Raw genomic sequence first — 20,268 nt, 5'->3', positions numbered from 1 at the left:
TGAGAGTCCTTTGGACTGCAAGGAGACCAAACCAGTCAACCCTAAAGGAAATCAGTCCTGAAGCTGATACTCCAATACTTTGGCCATCTGATGCGAAGAGCTGACTCATTAGAAAAGACCCTGACTGGGAAAGATTGAAGGCGGGAGGAGAAGGGGATGACAGAGAATGAGATGGTCCACCAACCTGATGGACATGAGTATGAGCAAGCTCTGGGAGTTGGTGATGGACAGGGAAGCCTAGCGTGCTGTAGTCCATGGGGTTGCAAAGAGTTGGACATGACTGAGCGACTGAACTGAACTGCCTCCACTCCTTCCAGCCTCTTGGTGGTTCCGTCTCAGTCTGCATGGATGAATGGAGTGAAGGATTAGTTCACAGAATCACAGGCCAAGGGGATCAGAGGGCCCTGGATGGCATAATAAGGAGGGGTGTCTGGGGAGGATTTTTGGCCCCTGGGAAGAGGCTGGGGAACAAAGCTCCTGGGTCCCTTGGAAGAGCTGGTGGAGTCCTGCAGGACTCCTGGGTCCCCAGAGGGTAGGACTCTCACTCACCTGTGCTGACCCCAGCTCAATCTGCAAGCACCAACATCAGCATTATTAGTCAGGGGAGAGGCAGCAGATCCACTGGATGGTGGCAGATGAGAAGTGTAGCCACCAAGCTGGGCTGCCCTCCCCTCTACTCCATTCCTTAGACACCACAAATGCCCTGCCTCCTGCCTCACTCTTTAGTTGGGCAGAGGCAAGCCAGATCCCTGGGGCCCCACAGATTGTCCTCCTAGACCTTCAGCTCCTGGTCATTGAATGAGTGTGAGGGGTCATCCAGAGTCTCTGGAACCAGGAGGGAGAATCAGGCCCTGGGGCAATCTTTGATGGGGATTCTGGGAATTACAGAGGGCCAGCACTTAGCTGTGGTGTTAGAGAAGACTCTTGTGAGTCCCTTGGACTGCAAGGAGATCAAACCAGTCAATCCAAAAGGAAATCAGTCCTGAATACTCATTGGAAGGACTGATGCTGAGGCTGAAGCCACCTGATGCAAAGAACTGACTCATTGAAAAAGACCCTGATGCTGGGAAAGATTGAAGGCAGGAGAAGAAGGGGATGACAGAGGATGAAATGATTGGATGGCATCACTGACTTAATGGACATGAGTTTGAGCAAGCTCAGGGAGTTGGTGTTGGACAGGGGAGCCTGGCATGCTGCAGTCCATGGGTCGCATAGAGTGGGACATGAGTGAGTGACTGAACTGAACTGAGCATTTAGCACAAGATTTCTCAAAATAAACACACAACAGAGTCACTGTTGATGTTAACTCAAATATTTTATTTCCTCTCTGAGTGCTCACCTGGGAAATCTGAGAGGAACAGGGAACTTGAAGAAAGGATAGTGACTGATATTAATTTAAAAGTGCCAAAATGCTGGAATGTTAGCCTTCCTGGTTCTCTTTCAGGTCACCGCTCTCAACATTCCTCTCCTCATCTCACCATCGTGAGGAAACTGAGGCAGTTAGGAATTTGGCCAAGATCACAGGATGACTTCAGAAGTTATTGCCAACTACTTCTGACCAAACTCCTTCTTCCGAAGCTCACTTCTCTTTATCTTGCCAGTGATGGTTTTGGGCAGCTCTGAGACAAACTCCACCTGGATGAAGGTAAAGCAAACCCATTCCAGTTGAGTTCCCCTGACCCCCATCATTTTCAATCAACTCCCAGCAGCTCTCCTTCTTTGCCCCTTCACAGACCCCCAGACAGGTGGACACCGTGGGACAGTCTGGTTCCACCATTTTTGTCAGATTCTTCTCCTACCCTCTGAAGTTGGATGCAGCCCTTTGATGTACTTTGGCCAATGACATATGAGTAGGAGTGAAGTATGCCACCTCTAATAAAAAAGCTGGGAATCATTGAGACAGGCCACCTTCTCTGTGCATCTCTTCTAGTACTCTGGCGGGTACCTACAAAGCAGTTGCTCCTTTATCCTGGTCCCAAGATGAGAAGATGTGGAACAAAGGCCCCAGGAAAGCCATGGTGGACAAGTGGCATGAGCAAGAAAGACCTCTTCCTTGTTACAATCCACTACAAATTCGGGGCTGTTTGTTACCCACAGTAACATCTAACCCTTCTTAACTGCTGCTGCTGCTAAGTCGCTTCAGTCGTGTCCAACTCTGTGCGAACCCATAGACGGCAGCCCACCAGGTTCCCCCTTCCCTGGCATTCTCTGGGCAAGAACACTGGAGTGGGTTGCCGTTTCCTTCTCCAATGCATGAAAGTGAAAAGTGAAACTGAAGTTGTTCAGTCATGTCTGACTCTTCGTGACCCCATGGACTGCAGCCTACCAGGCTCCTCCATCCATGGGATTTTCCAGGTAAGAGTACTGGAGTGGGTTGCCATTGCCTTCTCCAACAAATAGTATAGTATTATATATATTCTTTCATAGCCTGCATTTTTATCTCAATACTATATTGTCATGATATTTTTATGTTAAAAATAAAAATCACATTTTAAGTTGCAGAATAATATTAAATTTCTTGAATAATTTAATCCTTTATCTATTGTTGAACATTTTTTGTATGTTGTTCATGGTATTTAAAACAAATGAAGTTGAATAAAAAGTATCAGAATGTATTACATGTTGTTAGGATAAATATCGTTTTGCTAATTTTTCTTTGTTATGTACATATATGTATACTGGATGGCAATATAAAATGTATATTTCACTACAAATAATGTTTTTCAAAAGTTTGGAAGTTGCTGATTTGGATGTCTTTTTCAAATTTTGAAAGATTATAAATAATTTACGTGGATATCTTTGGACAATTGTCTAGTATTTTTTCTTTAGGTTGACAAGCCAGCAATGGATGAGTTTCTGACACAGGATAGAGGTTCTATCCAATTAAGTGGGCTCCCCAACACCCATAAACTGAAAAGCTTCTTCTGTAGGCAAAACTTTTAATTCTCTTGGGTGCTTCTGCTTCACCCCAGCTACACAACATCCTATGAGACCGAGGCAGTGGAATCCCCAGAAGCGCTCAAAGGGACCAGACCCCACCCAGCTGCTCTCGCTCACCTTCCTCGGGTACTTGTATGGGGCTGTCACTGACTTGACATGCTGCTGCAGCTCCTTGGTGAGCTCGCCTGGGTCACGGCTCGAGAATTCCGGGTTCAGGACAATAAATGCCTTCACTACCTGCAGTAAAGAACCAGCGTGGAGACTCAGTTCAAAAAGTAAATGCTTGGCACTTCCAGGGGTTAAGACTCTCCTCTGCAGCAGAGGGCAGTGCTCCATCCCTGGTCAGGGAACTAAGATCCCACTTACTATACCACACTGCGTGGCCAAAAATAAAACAAAGGGTAAATGCTCATTACATTAATGGAAAAACAAACGGACAGTTGAGCTTTTAGAAATCTGAATACTTGTGATTTCCACTTTTTGCCCTGGAAAAGTCACTTAACTTCTCAATCTCAATTTCCTTTCCTGTGAAATGGGGAGAAAAGAGGTTCATTCTTCATCAGGTTTATGTAAAGATTCCATGAGATAATGCATATAAAACATGAAGCTAGTTTAAATTTATCTGCATTCCTCTCATTGTTATCACCATTTTCACTAGGTAGGTAGAGTTCTATGGACATTTAATAATTGTTAAAACTTGGCACTTAATAAATGTTGGTAATCTACTAGTTTCATATTATTACTTATGTCTTCATTTAATTTCACAGGGATTGTACACAGAAGGTGTTCAATGAACACTTGCTGAATCAATGAATGTATCCTCTGGACCCAGAGTCCTCAATTTCCCTTTTGACTCTACCACTCATTAGCTGCGTAATCCAGACAAGTTATTTAACCTCTTCATGCCTCTGTTTCCTTCTCTGTAAAAAGGTATGAAAAGAGTCATTAATTCATTGTGCTCTGTGAGGGATAAATAAACTGGTGCATAGAAAGGGTTCATTAACTCCTAGATGGCATCAGCAGCCGCATTCCCAATCAGCATTTCAGTCACAGATGAGGCCACAGTGCCCCCTGATGTCCACATAGTGTTAAGTGCACATGTACACTGCCCTCCCTCCACCCAAGGCTGGGTAGGTATGGGCCTGGACCATGCATGGACATGTCTCCCCAGTCCCACACCCAGCCACGATGACCCCATGTCTTCCTCCTCACCTCGCCTCGAACCGGGTCCGGGCTGCTCACCACAGCAGACTCAGCCACCGCTGGGTGCTCTGCCAGGGCATTCTCTACTTCTGCTGGCCCAACGCGGTATCTGCAGGACCAATGGTTCCTTTTGAGCAAATTCTAGGGCTAGGGTGACCCAGGCCCTCAGGTCTCACCTTTTGGAGAGATACATCTTCCCCTGGCACAGAGGGGAACTGTCACAGGGAGCCAGAGGCCTGTGCAAAGGCTGTGTAAGAGGACTGAAATGTGGATTCCTGAAGTCAAGCAGCTTCCTCTGGCATAAAAACTCTTTATCTTCAACATTTGTTGAAATTTTACATCCTGTTCCTAAACTATGTAATGTGTCATTTTATTTCCTTTATAAATTATTTAAGACTTAGGGACAACAGAATTGGAATCAGACCATTTTAGTTTAAATCTGGGCTGTACCCTCTACTGTCTTGGAAACTTCAGGCAAGTTTTTCTCCACTGGTCACTGATTCAGTTTCCTCAAGTAAAATGAGCATAATCAAGGGAATTCCCTGGTGGTTCAGTGGTTAGGACTCTGTGCTTCCACTGCCAAGGGCACAGGTTCAATTCCCACTCAGGGAAATAAGATCCCTCATGCTGCACAGTGTGGGCCTCCTCCCCTAAAATTAAAAAAAAAAAAAAAAATAGAATGGGCATAGTCACAGCTGCCTTCTAGCATTGAGAAGTGGATTGTATAAGACACTGCACAGAGCGCTGTCACATAATACATATTCCATAAAGGTGAATTTTATTATTGTTGTTGTTATGTTTTTTTGTGGTGTGTGCTTCATCAGAGGAGCACACAGAATAAGCTCCCTCAGCAAAGAGGGACCAAAGTAAAGTTTTCCTTCCCAGTCCCTTTAAATTGCATGATGACTTACCATGGTTCAGAACTAGGCTGAGAGTCCACCACCAGTGCACGAAGGATCTGGGCAAGCTAGATCCCACGAGGCATATGAGAGTGATACCTTCTGGCTCAGGGTCAGCTACACCTACCCGGATGCATTGATGACATCGTCACTCCTCCCAAGGAACCAGAAGTAGCCCTCTTCGTCAATAGTTGCTCTGTCCCCAGTGTTATAAAAGTCCCCACATTCCACTTCAGCTGTTTTCTCTGGGTTATTCTGCAAAGAGAACAGCACTCCTTTGTTGAAAGCAATGAGTTTAGAGATGATGAGCCTCAACACAGGGTTCAGATACTGGCTTCAAATCCTGCTCTACCTGACTTGGGCAGTTTTTATATCTCTCTATTTTCATTGCATGCAAGCACTCAATGCATGCTACTGGTAAAATAGTGAACAATACTAAGCAAATTTTAAGAGCATTAAAAAAAATAACAACTCAGTTTTGTGTGGTACTCCAGTAGAATAAAATTTCTACCAGAGTATAATTCCATTTATTTTATTCACTCTTATAAGCTCAGCATTCACACAGTGCCTGGACAGATGGGAGATGTCAATAAATGTTTGCTGAATGAATTTTCTTCTCAAAAGATTACCTATTTGAGCCTCACACAAAGACTGTGAAAATGGTGTTTTAATTAAACTTTTAAGATAATTGTATATTTGCATGCAGTTATGAGAAATAATTGGACTTCTCTGGTGGTCCAGATGGTAAAGAATCCACCTGTGAAGTGAGAAAGGTGGGTTCGATCCCTGGGTTGGGAATATCCCCTGGAGGAGGAAATGGCAACCAACTCCAGTATTCTTGCCTGGAGAATCCCCACGGGCAGAGGAGCCTGGCAGCCTACAGTCCATGAGGTCACAAAGAGTGGGACACAACTAAATGACTAAGCACAGAATAAGAAATAATATGGGCTTCCCTAGTGGCTCAGATGGTAAAGAATCTGCCTGCAATGTAGGAGACCCAGGTTCAATCCCTGGGTTGGGAAGATTCTCTGGAGAAGGAAATGGCAACCAGCTCCAGTATTCCTGCCTGAAGAATTCCATGGACAGAGGAGCCTGGCGGGCTACAGTCCATGGGGTCCCAAAGAGTTGGACATGACTAAGCAACTAACACTTTCACTTTCATATGAAATAATAAGAGCGATCTTACCTACCTTTACATGGTTTCTCCCCATAGTAACATCTTGCAAAAATAATGTTCAATATCACAACTAGGACACTGATATTGATACCATCCACAAATCTTACTCAGATTTTTTATCTGCACTCACATGTGTGGAAAAAGATATTCCCTTCAATTAGGAGCCAAAAGAGAGCTGAGATAGCTATCAGATAGTAAACAAAGTAAACCTGAAGTTAAATGTGTTACAAGTGATAAGAAAAGGATATTATATATTGAAAAAAGGGTTAACTCACCAAGACTATATAATGTTTAGAAGCAAATATGCATTTGACAGCCTAGTACCAAATATTTGATGCAAACACTGACAGGGAGAAATCAGAATTATATAAAGGGAGAAATCAGAATAATATAAAGTAAACATTGACAGAATTCAAGGGAGACATACGCAGTTCTATAATAAAAATGGAAGAGTTCAATATATTACTTTCAATAATGGATAGAACAAGCACGTGGAAGGGGAGTAGAGAGCTACAGTTCAGTGGGAACAGAATTTCTTCTGGGAATGGTGAAATTTTTCTGCAGATGCATAGGGGTGATGGTTGTTCAATATTCTAAATTTTACTCAGTGCTACTGAATTGTATGCTCAAGAATAGTGAAAAGAGTAAACTTTATGTTACATGTATGTATATATTTTACTTCAAGAAAAAGGAAATGAAAGAACAGAATATAAATCAACAAATCTTAATGGAACAGTGATGTCTCTTTGCCATGAGAACATGTGAAATGGGAGAAATTGATGTGGCCATATGTGAAGACATTTTTGCAAAATAAAATACGTCATGTACAATTTTTTTAAAGTAATTTCTCTTGACCACCCCAGTTCAATTTAACAAGAATCTCTGTGGTTGGATCCTACCATTTAAAAAATATTTCCTCAAATCATTCTAACTTGTAAACAGGATTAAGGACTGATGATCTGTATGCCTGTTACTCTGTATTTCTCTTTTATCCAACCTTTAAATTGTGCTACTGAGAATAAGGCTAAGACTTGCATATTTGCTTCTCAGCATAGGACCATGAGAGAACCAGGATTCCCTTCCCACTTCAGGCCATAGTGTGAGGACAACAATGACACCAGTGGCTGTGACTTTACAGAAAGGAGATGGAGTCTGAGATCAGTTTCAGGGCTTGTCTACACTTCCACAGTCAATCTTGGAAGCTAAGAATTTCCTTTCGGTGGCCACTGCTAGCCAGAGTTTGTCTGATGAAGAGTTATAGCAGGTTTCTTTATGTTTATTGTAGATTCCTTTATTGTAGATTTCTCTAATCTCTGAATTTCTCATTTAGAGTTTGGGGCCTAAAACACATCACCTTGAACTCTAATCCTGCCCTTTATTTTGTCTTAGGGAAAACATGTCAATTTTTCAATATGCAGTTTTTTCCTCTGAAATAGGGGATAAAGACACCCCTGGAGGCTCAGCAAGATTTAATAGATTTGTGTCCATCCTGTTGGTGGTATGTTGGTATGATTTGAACCCATTCAAAGCCAACATTCTTAACCATAAAAGATAGTTGGACTTCAAGTCTGTTGGTTCTGAAGTTAAGCTGTTTTCTACTCCATTAGTCATCCTGTAAGTGTCAGATGGGTTATGTAGAAAGGGATGTGAGAATAAGGGCTTTGAGATTAATTAGAACAGATTTCATTGACCTGGCGTGAATAAAGGAAGATGGAAGACGTTTCAGAATGCAGAGTTGAGTTTAGTCTGTTATCACCTACACAACTCCCTGTGAGGATTCTTGGAGCTGTTTGGAAGCAGATGGTGTGTTCTTACCTCATAGTACATGAAGAGGCCTATGGGCCTGGTGGGCTTGATCCTGATGCCAATGTTTCCTTCCGTGTTGGGAGGCTGGATATTGCCCTTGTCATCAATGATCTGGAGCAAGAGATCTGTGAATCCCACCCTGCAAGGATCCCCAACATTCCTGCCCCACTCAAATATTGCCTGGCCTATTCATGTGACACAGTAGGGGTAACTGCGGAAAGGGGTTGTGATACAGGAGCCCTCTCAGAAAATAATAAAACTGTCAGAAGTCTTTGAAGCCAGCAAATGGAGAAATCCAAGTCATGGGTGAATCTATTTGTTTCATAGATATATACACATCCCAAATGTGTCTTCAAGCTAGAAAATATGGATCAGGAAAGACTAAAAGCACCAGCAGTGGAGAGAGCCTCCAGCGCTACAGTGAGTACTCTTTCTCCAGGCTAGGTGAGCGAGGCCTCTGGACATCCCGGAAAGCTGCACTCATGCCCAGAACATTGCACTCATGCCCAGGACATTTCTCAACAGAAACTTCCCCAGGAAATTAGAGGAAATGTAGGCAGAGAGTAGAAAGGACAACTGGGAGGCATGGCTGGTTCTGTCATCTCCTGCCACACAATGGTCTAATCTTAGCCAAACACTAACTGCTCTCTGCCAATATCTTTCCCATCAAACCTGAATGTCAAAGGGTGGGATGGCCTTCCCCATGGAACCTGGCTTGATCTTCATCCCCCGGAGAGTGCCACAGCTTATTCCCTGTTTACAAAAGAAGAGAACTGGAGTTGGCCAAGAGTCTAGGCTGATCACAAAGCTTCAAGAATCAAACACAGCATCCATGCTCACAAATGTCATTTAATGCTGTGCAAAGAGCCCTTGTGGGGAAGCTGGAAGGCATTGACCCAATTCTAGTCAGCAGGCATTCACTGCATCTGACATGAACTGGGACTGAGCCTGATGCTGGGTCTGATTCCAGTGGGAGAGGCCAAGAAGAAGCAGAGGAGTCAGCTCCAGGCTGGGGGCATATAATGTAGGGTGTGGAGTTCACACTTTATACTGGACATGTGTCAGTGTCCCAGAGGAAGGCCATGAACCCATTTAATAAACACTTACTTGGAGCTGCCTCAACTACTTTTCAGAGTTGTGTTGAAATTATTCACATAGTTCATGTTGTCCCCTTTGCACTGCCCTACTCCTTTGGTCTTCCTGATGAAGCTTTTTCCTTCTTAACGGTTCTCTAAAATATTATTTGGGCTTCCCTGGTGGCTTAGAGGTTAAAGCGTCTGCCTGCAATGCAGGAAATCTGGGTTCGACCCCTGGGTCAGGAAGATCTCCTGGAGAAGGAAATGGCAACCCACTCCAGTATTCTTGCCTGGAGAATCCCACGGACAGAGGAGCCTGGTGGGCTACAGTCCACGGGGTCGCAAAGAGGTGGACACGACTGAGCGACTTCACTTTCACTTTCAAAATATCATTCTTCCTAGAGTTAAGAGCTTTATATCCAGATAGACCACAGGTTGAATCTTGACTCCACCCTTTACTAGCCACATACCAATTAATCCCCCTTGATGTCCTCTCTGTCAAAAGAGGATAACTATAACATTTATCACTTTGAGTGCTTTTGAGTGTGAGCCAGGCATACATCAAGTATTCAGTAAACAACTACTTCTAACTATCATTCAGGTCCCAAGAAAAGTAAGTTGGAAGATTTTCTTTCTGTAGTATTTTCCCCCACACTTCCATTGTTGCCAGTGGGGCATTATGTTTGTTTTTGTTAGTCTGTTTCCCTCAGTAGATAATGAGCATTCAGAGAATAGAGATGTCCCACCCATCCTTGCACCTCCAGCATCTAAACACAATATCTACCTAAAAACCAACAATGAAAACCATAAATGCAGTAAGAGTTCAGCACTGTGCCCAGAAATGTGTATAGTTTCTTCCATTTACCTTATCACAACCTGGCAAGATTGGCATTGCATTTCCATTTCAGAGATGGGAAAGCTCAACTCAGCAAGACTCAGTAATTTGCCTACAGTCTTGAAACCTGTAACTGGAAGGCTGAGATCTGGACTGGGGTCTGAGCTCCTGGAAGAGGAAGCATTTTCTCCTCTGCTGTCACTGCTCACACTATAGGCATGTAGAAAATGTTGCACAGATGCGTGGACAGGTGTGAAAATGTTTGGTGAAATAAAGCACCATCTAGGTATTGGAGTTTTCTGTTATGAGTCATTGAGAAAAAGGATCAAGTGTCATGAGTGTGGTGTGTAGTTCTAACCTCATTCTCCTTGTCCGAATATAAACTGTAAACCAGCAAGGACATACCTAGAGTCTTAACATTTCTTGGACCTGGAAGCAGACCCCAAAACTGATTCTTTAATTTTTGTTTTGGAGAATAATGTCAGACAAGTGAATTGGGTCTAGAACATCTATTTTGCTACAGGTCCTGAGACGACAGTCATCCCTCTGTCACCTAAAGGGATGATAGGGAGGTAGGGGAAAACTGCTTGGTCCAGCATGGAAAATGGATTGAGAAAGTGTTGGAAGAAAGGTACCTGCTCACACTATCATGGATAAAGTCCTTGAGGTTAAGACACGCATGATACTATGAAGACCCTGCCTACCTGACTGGTTAGTGATCCTTTTGGGGATTACATTGTGTGTATATGGGGGTGTATATAGAAGTCTCTCCCCGTGCTAGTGTCTCACAATCCAAGCTGTATGTTCTCTAAACAGGCAGAAATGAACTAGTGAACTTCTAGTACCAGTTCTTGCCTGCTCCTCTAGTTGCTGCCTAGGAAGGGATGGTGAAGTGGACAGGCTCTGTGGTGGTGGCCTGCATGTTTCTGGAGAATGCCATCTGTCCCACTGCCCTTCCTGGGCTCCCTTACACCAATTATCACAGGTACAGTGGCACCATGCCCTTAGACCCTTTTATAAGTCTTTGTCTAGTAGTTTTCAGCACGTTGGTCTTTTGACAAATGGATGAGCTGTGAATTGTCTTTTCTGTCAATTTGTTTGGGATAAATTAGCTAAGAGCTCTGAAGCCTCCCACTGGCTTTGAGCAATGCTGTGCACACATTGGTGCCTTTGCACATCCTCAGCATGATGCAACTTATCTCGTGAGGTCAGTGGATAAGCACATCTTGACTGGTCCAGAAGGGACATTTCACCTACCGCTTCTGACTGTCCATAGGCCTGGTAGAGCAGAACACCTGTCTGTCTTTTCCACTGTTCTTGCTCCTCGGGCAGCAGGGCTTCCCCACCAGTACAGCAGTGTTCCAGAGTGGGGAACCTAAGACTGAGCAGAAGGCAAAGTGTCAACAGAGGCTCAGATTAGGCTTGGGTGCTCTACTTTAGGCCCGGGATGTTAAGAGCACTGTCATCTGGATCATTCATCCTTCTACTTCTTCACTTTCTTACTTGCCTTCTGGGCATTTACTAATGGTCAGATCCAAGTGGAAGGTACTCATTTCCATTTGGTCCCTGTTAACTCCTCTAGAAGAAGGTAAGTGGTGGTTGTGGTGAGTCTAATGGGTTAAATCACAGAGATCAGGATTGAATTTGGATGTTGATCTAATGGGGGTGGGGAGTGTGCTTAGAACTCATTCTAAACATTATGTGTAGCTAAAGGGATATTTTATAAACCATAAGGACTGAGGGATAAGACCCCAAGGGTATGCTAGGATGATAATAAAACTATACTGCCTTCAGTGGACTTATATGAATTGAAGAGCTTTTGTTTATTCTCTGGCTGGAGAACACAAATTAGGGGTTGGAAATGAATTGCTCAGGACATCAGGAAGAGTGAGCTTTCTGTAAGAAAAGAAAAGGATCACAGGCAGCAGCCCTGAAGGATTCTGGACTGAACAGAAATGTCTGCTGTGAACGTTCGCAGTAGTTTTCCAGGTACGTTGTGTGTGTAACTCCTCTCCTCGATTTCTCCATGAAAATGTCCATAAATGACACAGAAACTATCACAAAACGATGGATTCCCTGAAGGAAGTGGGTAAATGGGATTGAGGTCTTAGTACCAGTTGGCATAGTGCTGAGCTGGGACAACTTCTAGGAATGAGGGAGGTGGCAGACTCCCTTATCACTCTCTCTTGGTACAAACAGAGCCAGTAGTAAAGGACAGGATGACTGGTTTCATTGAGCGCATGTTTCTCATTCTTATTGAGCTTTATCTGAAATACATAAAATGGGCAGAGTGTCCAGTGGAGTCAATAGTTAAGCCCTGGTTGAACTTTAACTAGGTTTGGTCACCATCTCGGGGTTGTCGCAAGAAGAGACTGAAATATAAGATTTGAAGTAAAGTTGGAAACATATTTCAACTAGATTGAGGGTTCATGAGTAAAATCAAGCTGTATTTCAGTTGTCTTAATAAACTGAACTCCTTAATATTTTAACTCTTAAGTCTAAAACATTAGCTCTGATTTTGAAGTAGCCATTTCACTTTCAGAGTTATGTAAGTTATATAAGAGTTATATAAGTGACCATAAGGTTCAAAGAACAGATTTCAAGTTAGTTAAAAAATAATCCACAAACATGTGGAAATGCAAAAACAAAACCAGAGAATACAAACACATTAAGTTGGCAAAATTTAAAACTTTGACAATAACTAATACTACCGAAGATATGGAACAATAGGACTTCTCCTACCCTCCCAGTGGGAGCATACATTGGTTCAATACTTTGGAAAACAAAGAAGTAGCGTGCGATGTCAGTGTGACCTAACAATTCCTTTCCCAGAGAAGTTCTACAGAAATGTGTGTTTATGCATCACTATACATGTGCAAGAATTCGATGTAGCATTAATCAATAGTCCCAAATGAAACATATCCAAATGTCCATTAATAGAATTCATTAAAAATGTGGTACTTTTATAAAATATGATATTTTATAGTAATGAAAATTGACTCCACTATCAGGTAACAATGCAGACACATCTTAGAAACATAACAGTGAAAAACTAGGCCAGATACTACAGAATAATGTATAATTACATGAAGTTCAAAAGCGGGTAGAATAGAACAATTTTTCGGGGATATTTCCTTAGGAGGTAAACTAAGGGAAAAATAAGGAAATGAACACCATGAAAGCCAAGATAGTAGATTCCTTTTGGGGAGATGGGGAGGCATGAGAAGGGCTTTGGGGTGCTGGCAATGTTCTCTTTTTGTGACTTAAGTGAGTAGTTACATAGATGTTTTGTTTCCAACAACTCATTACTCTGTAAATGTGTATCTTATGTATTTTTCTGTATGTTTATTTCACAACAAAAGTGCTTAAAAAAGAAAAAGAAACAAAACGATGAAGGTTCACTGAATGTTTCATTTGGGTAGACTGGCTGCTAATTATCACCACCAACACTTACCATACACACACACACACACACAGAGTATCCGCAAAGAACCATAGTTGAAAACAGACTTCAGTGTATCAGATTACTTAAAATGGTACCCAGATATTCTTGTTACCAGCCACAGCCACTTCTACCTTACCTGGTGTAATTCTGCTGCAAAATCATTCGATATACAGAAGGTGCAGCAAGGCATTGGGTAATTGGATATTTGAAAAATGTCTAAAAAGTGAGGAGAAAAGAAACTTTATTTTCACAATTAAGGTTTAAAATACAGATCTGTTATTAGCATTTTAATTCTGATCTTTCCTCTAGGGGAGCCCATTTATTCATTTGTTAATTCTTTCAATATATAAATTGAGCATGAATTTCATACATGGCACGTGTCAGGTACTATTGGGGGAACAAAAGAAAGCCTAAGTTGAGGTGTTGGTCAGAGAATTGATGGAGGGAAAGTTTTGTTTTGTTAATATGAATAGTAATATTTTAATTTCATATCTTTCATTTTAGTCACGATCTCCCATCTTCAATAAGAGAGATTGAAACTATTAATAAGTAAATTCAAAAGCTTATTATTAAACATTCATGAAAGTAACAAGTATAAAATATAGTAAACAAACTTTCAAATGCAGTTTGGAGTAAATTTGTAGAATTAATACTTTGAAATAATTCAAGTCTAAAATACACTGAGACTTTAGGGACACCCCTTGTAGGGAAAGGAGAATTGGACCTGGTGGGGGATTCAGGTCATTTGTGCAGCTTTATGCCTCAGAGACTGGTAGAATGAAGGCAGAAAATAATGAAGGAGAGGCAGATATTGATATAGGATCAGGGAAGGAGAAATGGAAGGTACAGTTTCAGCTGCTGAAGGGATGATCAGATAGACCTAACCAACCAGCAGAAAGATGTGGCGAAATTATGTGGGAGAGAAAAGACGAGGTAATTTCGAGAGCCACCTCAGTAGAAGCGTCTGCTGGAGAAACTGAAGTGAAGGAAATTACTTGGAAGGGAGGGAAAGCTGAGGGCAGAGTCTTGGAAGAGTGCAATGTTCAGGAGTAAGCGGGGTAAAGAGGCTGTGGCTGTCGCAAGTGGAGAATGTTCCATGGAACAATTTGACATTAAGGAAGGAAAGACAGGGTTGGTCCAATGTGTACCAAGGTGAAGGGAAGATATTTTTAGGATGAGGAACTTTGAATACGTTTATTGACTGAGGAGTAGCATCAATGAAAAGCGAAAGATTGAAAATACATGAGAAAAGGTTTAGAGAGTTTAAGATTAATAGAGAGCGGCTCCAAACAGAGGGCAGGGAAAAGAACAAGACAGGCAGCAGGTGTCAAGTGGGAGCTGGACTTTGAGAGGTGAAGAGGCATGTCTGCCTCTGACATATAAAGCAGGGGAGTGAGTGGAGACACAATTTTCAGGTGAGGAGAAATACAGTGAAGGTGTTCATGCAGGTGACCTTGATTACTGTCATAAGGTATACTTAACAGCAACTGCTACCATTTATTGAGTATTTTCTATGTGCTACTTTCAGGGCTAAGCACACATAATCTCATTAATATTCCCAACAATTTTGGAGGCAGCAACCACTAAAACTCCCACTTTACAGATAAGGAAACTGAAGCTCAGAGTGCCACTAATAAATGTCAAACATGGGATAAGTAACTAGATCTGCCACATTCCAAGGCCTCTGTTTCTAAATACATCATTAAACTGAGTATACACACACACACACACACACACACACACACACACACATTCACACTCCAGCTACCTGGCCCTGGTAGAGCGAGGGTCCATGAGACCTGAGCTTGCTTTCATTTCTCAGAAATTATATTCTGGTTCCCAAGTCCACAAAGTCTGATCCATAGGTCTAGGGAAAGGTTTGGAATGTGTGTTTTCTTCAAGGTTACATCTTGATGTAATTCTGATACAATGACTGATTTAGTGCTTCACACTTTAGGAAACCCAGAGCCAGGGTTGTGTTAAAAGACTTCTTTGCTAAATAAAATATTTCTCAGTTGGGTCAAACTTTTGAGCTTGAAATGACTTTCTTTTGGGAGTTTGTTGATGTTGAAAGGTTAATCTTCTTACCTCTATAATGACCTTAGGGTCAAACTGAGGCAGATGATGAGCAAAGACTGTAGACCCCGCTGTCCATGGTTCAAGCAGGGACCCCAAGGCAGCCAGAATCCAGCCTGTGTCTGACAGGCACCAGAAGACATCAGACATCTTCAGCTGCAACAATTTCCTGCTGTCTCCAAAATACAGTTGGCCTCAGATACTATTGTGACTACTATCCTCCCCTTCTTTACACCCTCATTCCTCAGGGTTTTGCTACTCAGTGTTTATCATTAGTCCAGATATCAGCTGTCTCCAAAAAGCCTTCTCCTCCCCTGGTTTGGTTAAAAAGTTAGAAAATATATATAACATTGTTTGGTTTGAATATTATTAGTTGGAAGAAGGGAAGAAGAGGGAGAAGAGTTTGGTTTAACATTGACTAAATAGTTATCCCAGCTTCAGCTCTGTGTTTGTTCCCTGATAGGGAAGTGGCTTAGTGTGGCTTAGTTTCAGATATTATTTTCCCTAAGAGCTCATGATTGGGCTTCATGCCCAGTTTGTCCACAGTTGAGGAGGGAGAGGATCTGCCACTTAAGGTCACACTGCTGGAGCATTTTATCTTTCCCACCAAACCCTGGAGCCACTGACAGGGACACAGAGGCTTGTCATTTGTGTGGTTTTCAGAATGCCTTCTGTTTCCACTCACTCCTTTACATCTCCTCTGAAGGTGCTTAGGTAGGACCCAAAGGTTCCTCTTTTGATATTCAGAGGTGTCTGTCAGCAAACACTCATACCTAGCCTATACTCACACCTTCAGGGGTGTGAACCAAAGACAGCAAAAAGAATAAACAGGACGGGGTCAATTCCACCTAGAGTTCCTTTCCCAGCACATACAGATGCACACTCCACCCCGTATCTGTGGCCCAGCTTCTAAGTTGGTGCCCTCTTTCCTACCATGCTGGGAAATAGGATCGTAAAGCGAATCCGTGGCTGTGCTTTGCCATCTTGGGGAAGCCCGTGGTCCCACTGGTGAAGAAGATGGCCATTGGGTCCAGGGTCTTTGACTTAATACAGATGTGATCTGGGGAGGCTGATCTGCAAAGGAATTCAGTACAAAGGACAGAAGTCATGTTTCTTACTATTTCATTCTCTGGGGAAGCAAAAGAAACAACATGAGGCTTTGAGTTAGAAAAATAGGGTTTGTAACTCCCAGTATTAGGCATCAAAGAAAGTTTATGGGAGGCTCAGATAGGTGACCTGACATTTCTGCATTTTAAAAAATGGGGAAAATATGATGGATTATTTCTTAATTTAACAAACACCGAAATAGTATTTCCTATGATTCTGGACAAGGCTCTATATGATTTACAAGTAAGAATTCATTCACTATTCAGAGCAACCCTAAGAGGTAAGTAATGCTTTTATGCACCTTTTGCAGATGAGGAAATGGAGGCTCAGAATGATTAGGTAACTTACCTAAAGACGTATAGCCAGCAAGTTGCAGAGCCAGGGTTCAAACTCAGTCTGATGCATACACTGTGCTTTTAGTCACATTGCTAACCTTGTTTTTTACACAGACTAGCTTTGTTGTTGTTTAGTTGCTGAGTCCCATGCATGCTCAGTCGTGTCTAACTCTTTGTGACCCCATGGACTACAGTCCTCCAGGCTCCTCTGTCCATGGGATTTCCCAGGCAAGAATATTGAAGTCAGTTGCCATTTCTTTCTCCAAGTGATCTTCCTGACCTAGGAATCTAATCCACGTCTCCTACATCTCCTACTTCGCAGGTGATTTCTTTACTACTGAGCCACCTGAAAAGCCCCACAGACTACCTTTATAGGAATTTAACCTCATAAACTTGGTGTTGAGGGGTGGGGAAGAAAAAGCTAGGGAGAATGGAAGTGATATATATATATACACATATATATATGGGAGAAGACAATGGCACCCCACTCCAGTACTCTTGCCTGGAAAATCCCATGGACGGAGGAGCCTGGTAGGCTGAAGCCCATGGGGTCGCTAAGAGTCGGACACAACTGAGTGATTTCACTTTCACTCTTCACTTTCATGCATTGGAGAAGGAAATGGCAACCCACTCCAGTATTCTTGCCTGGAGAATCCCAGGGACAGAGGAGCCTAGTGGGCTGCCGTCTATGGGGTCGCACAGAGTCGGACACGACTGAAGCGACTTAGCAGCAGCAGCAACATATATATATGACCTGGCATGAGTTTGAGGTGGTTGGGGTTAGGGCTAGGTTTAGGGTAGGCAGAATCTGTGCTGTGTGCTTAGTTGCCCAGTAATGTCCGACTCTTTACAACCCCATGGACTGTAGCCAGCCAGGCTCCTCTGTCCATGGGGATTCTCCAGGCAAGAATACTGGAGTGGGTTGCCATGTCCTCCTCCAGGGGATCTTTCTGACCCAGGAATCAAACTGGGGTCTCCTGCATTGCAGGTGAATTCTTTACCAGCTGAGCTACCAGGTTCCTTCATATCCCACATATCACTGCTTTGATATGTGGGAGCTTCTCCTAGACTCAGAGTCTCTTTCTTGAGCCTATTATGATGGTAAATGAAAGTTTCCTTGTAAGTATTCAATCAGAGAGACTGCAAGTAATCCCAGTGCTGGGGGAAGCACTGGCTCTCGTGGAGAAATGATACCATACTGACTTTGGGCAATTTAAGGGAGTTCAAATGAATATTCTTTGTTTAAGCTATTTTCATTTAATTTTCTTTATAATCTAGCATAAGATGTGTAGTATATTTCACTAGTATATTTGCCTTTTGTGGTTTAAGTAAACAGCTTTAAAAACTGTGGAGTTACTTTAAGAAAACAAATCCAGCATGATTTGTGTGTGATATGAAAAATGCCTGAAGGCTTGCAGAATCAGTTTTGAGGGAGTCTTTGTTACCTCCAACACTACCCTAACTTTTCCCTCAAGCTGTCCCTATTGCCACCTACCCTAAGAGATGGAAAGTGTTTGCTCCCAAAGCTGCCTGTCAGCCACAGCCTCATTCTTCACTGTCTCAAGTTTCACCTTAAAAATTCATCTTAACTTTTCATTCAACTCCTGTAAATGTTAATTTTTATATAAAAATATTTCAGATTCTCCACCTATAAGGAAAATGAAACACAATAACCCTCTGACTCTATGTATCTCTTTTGCACAAGGGTATATATTATTAGTATATATATATTAGTGAGAGAGGCATAGAAGCTAAATTTCCCCATTTTATAGATAAAAACACTTGCAGCTAAGAGAGGTAAATGAACTGAGGGCTGCTTAGCAAATCAGTGACATAGCTGGGGAGAGAAGCTCAAACCTGGTGAGTTTCCTCCCACTGGCTAATTTTCTACCAGCACTTGGAAGTGAATGGCCTTCTGCCATTCCTCAGAAAGTACATTCGTCAGAACAGAAACTTACTTAACCAGTGATCGGAAGTCCAGCCACCCTTCACGGCTGTGGTCAGACACCAGGAGCTTGGTTTTCAGAGAAGGACACTCAGGTGCCACAGACTCCACCTCTGGGGCAAGGGTATCTGTGGTCACGATGGCTTTGGCTCCAGACACTTGTAGTCGGTAGAGAATGTCCTTGGCCTTCATCTGGGTGGTCCCTGGCATGAAGATGATCCCTAGGTATGGGAAGGAAACTGCTTGTTTTTGTTTCGCTTTCACAGCTTCACAACCCTGGGCTTCAGGCCTGGTTTATCTGCATAGAAATCCGCTGGCCTCTGTTATGCAAAGTATGGTCCAGAGCATCAGTACTACCTAGGGCACAGAATCTGACACCCCACCCCAAACTTACTGACTCAGAATCTGCATTTTAACAAGATCTCCAAGTGGTTTCTATGCACATTAAAAATTTGAAAAGCCTATCCTAAACTTTTCTACTGTAGATGGATCTAGCCAGTAGAGTCCTTCTTGACACAACTACCCATGGGATCTGGGAAAGACACAAGTAGGACAGTGTCCCTGATGCTGCATCTCTGCCCCCATTTTTTCTCCTCTCACTTTCTTCTCTGAACATCTCTTGTGTCACCTTGAATTTCTTCTGTTTCCTTCGTTCCTCATACCCTAAGTTACCCACACTGTCCTTTCAACTTTCCTACCTTCCTTCTCCCATCACCAACAATTAATTCAACTTTTGTGTGCTTCTATTGGATTCTAATTTTTCCATCAGGCGCACTTTTCTGAGTTTTCCTATTACTCACCTTCCGTATTACTAGCCTGTTTATGTTCCACAGAGCACTGACTTTTTCTCCTTCACAGTTCTTCTCTTTGCTAACACCTGTGCCCTCTCTCCAGGAAGACCCTCTTGGCGTCATCCTGACATTGGAGTGAGCACTGCTCACGCTTCACCTTTCTGTCACACAACTCTATTCTCTATTTCAAAATGACCATTCTTCATCTAGGCTACTCCTGACTCTTAAGTATTTTCATGTACTATGCCTCTTAGAATTTTCATCCTTTACTTCTATTCTTCTTTAATTCTTTTTATCCCAGAGGTCTCAACTCATGTCTTGGATTTCTCATGTGTCTTGGATTTCTCATGGGTGGGGAGAGACCAAATTATCCAAGATGGTGTGTTCAGGCTCTCTTGCCCCACGTTTTGTAAATAATGACTGTGTAGCAGCTGAGATCACTCATAGCATGGCACATGTGCATCACGAGGCACCCGTTTGGTCAGGGATTCAGTGCTATGTGCAGATAGGAACTCCACCTAAAAAGCAGCAGCTTTACTGCTGGATCACAGCTGTGTCCAGCTGGGTCAGCCATGAGAGGAGAGAAAATAAGTGTGTCTGCTGCTACAGCTGCTGTGCCAGGCAGGAGAGAGG

The 20,268-nt window shown here is 42.7% G+C and overlaps 1 protein-coding gene across 4 annotated transcripts in view; it reads right to left on the bottom strand.

Annotated features, from left to right (window-relative positions):
- Nucleotides 1-1,296: 1,296 nt before the first annotated feature.
- Nucleotides 1,297-20,268, bottom strand: part of ACSM1 (acyl-CoA synthetase medium chain family member 1) — a 64,289-nt gene continuing 45,317 nt past the window's right edge. For 3 of the 4 annotated variants that reach the window (XM_015460313.3, XM_005224692.5, XM_005224691.5), the window contains 11 exons: nt 18,858-19,065; nt 16,391-16,531; nt 15,470-15,629; nt 13,518-13,597; nt 11,194-11,317; nt 8,698-8,778; nt 8,035-8,136; nt 5,170-5,297; nt 4,153-4,252; nt 3,058-3,177; nt 1,297-1,635 (listed from right to left, as the gene is read on the bottom strand). In XM_015460313.3, coding sequence (XP_015315799.1) covers nt 1,549-1,635; nt 3,058-3,177; nt 4,153-4,252; nt 5,170-5,297; nt 8,035-8,136; nt 8,698-8,778; nt 11,194-11,317; nt 13,518-13,597; nt 15,470-15,629; nt 16,391-16,531; nt 18,858-19,065 — 1,331 coding nt within the window. In that variant the 3' untranslated portion in view covers nt 1,297-1,548. 4 annotated transcript variants of the gene reach the window in all.

The sequence above is a fragment of the Bos taurus genome, chromosome 25 (assembly GCF_002263795.3).
Source record: "Bos taurus isolate L1 Dominette 01449 registration number 42190680 breed Hereford chromosome 25, ARS-UCD2.0, whole genome shotgun sequence".
Taxonomy (NCBI): domain Eukaryota; kingdom Metazoa; phylum Chordata; class Mammalia; order Artiodactyla; family Bovidae; genus Bos; species Bos taurus.
The sequence above is the reverse complement of the archived record's forward strand: the minus strand, read 5'-3'. Positions and strand labels throughout refer to the sequence as shown.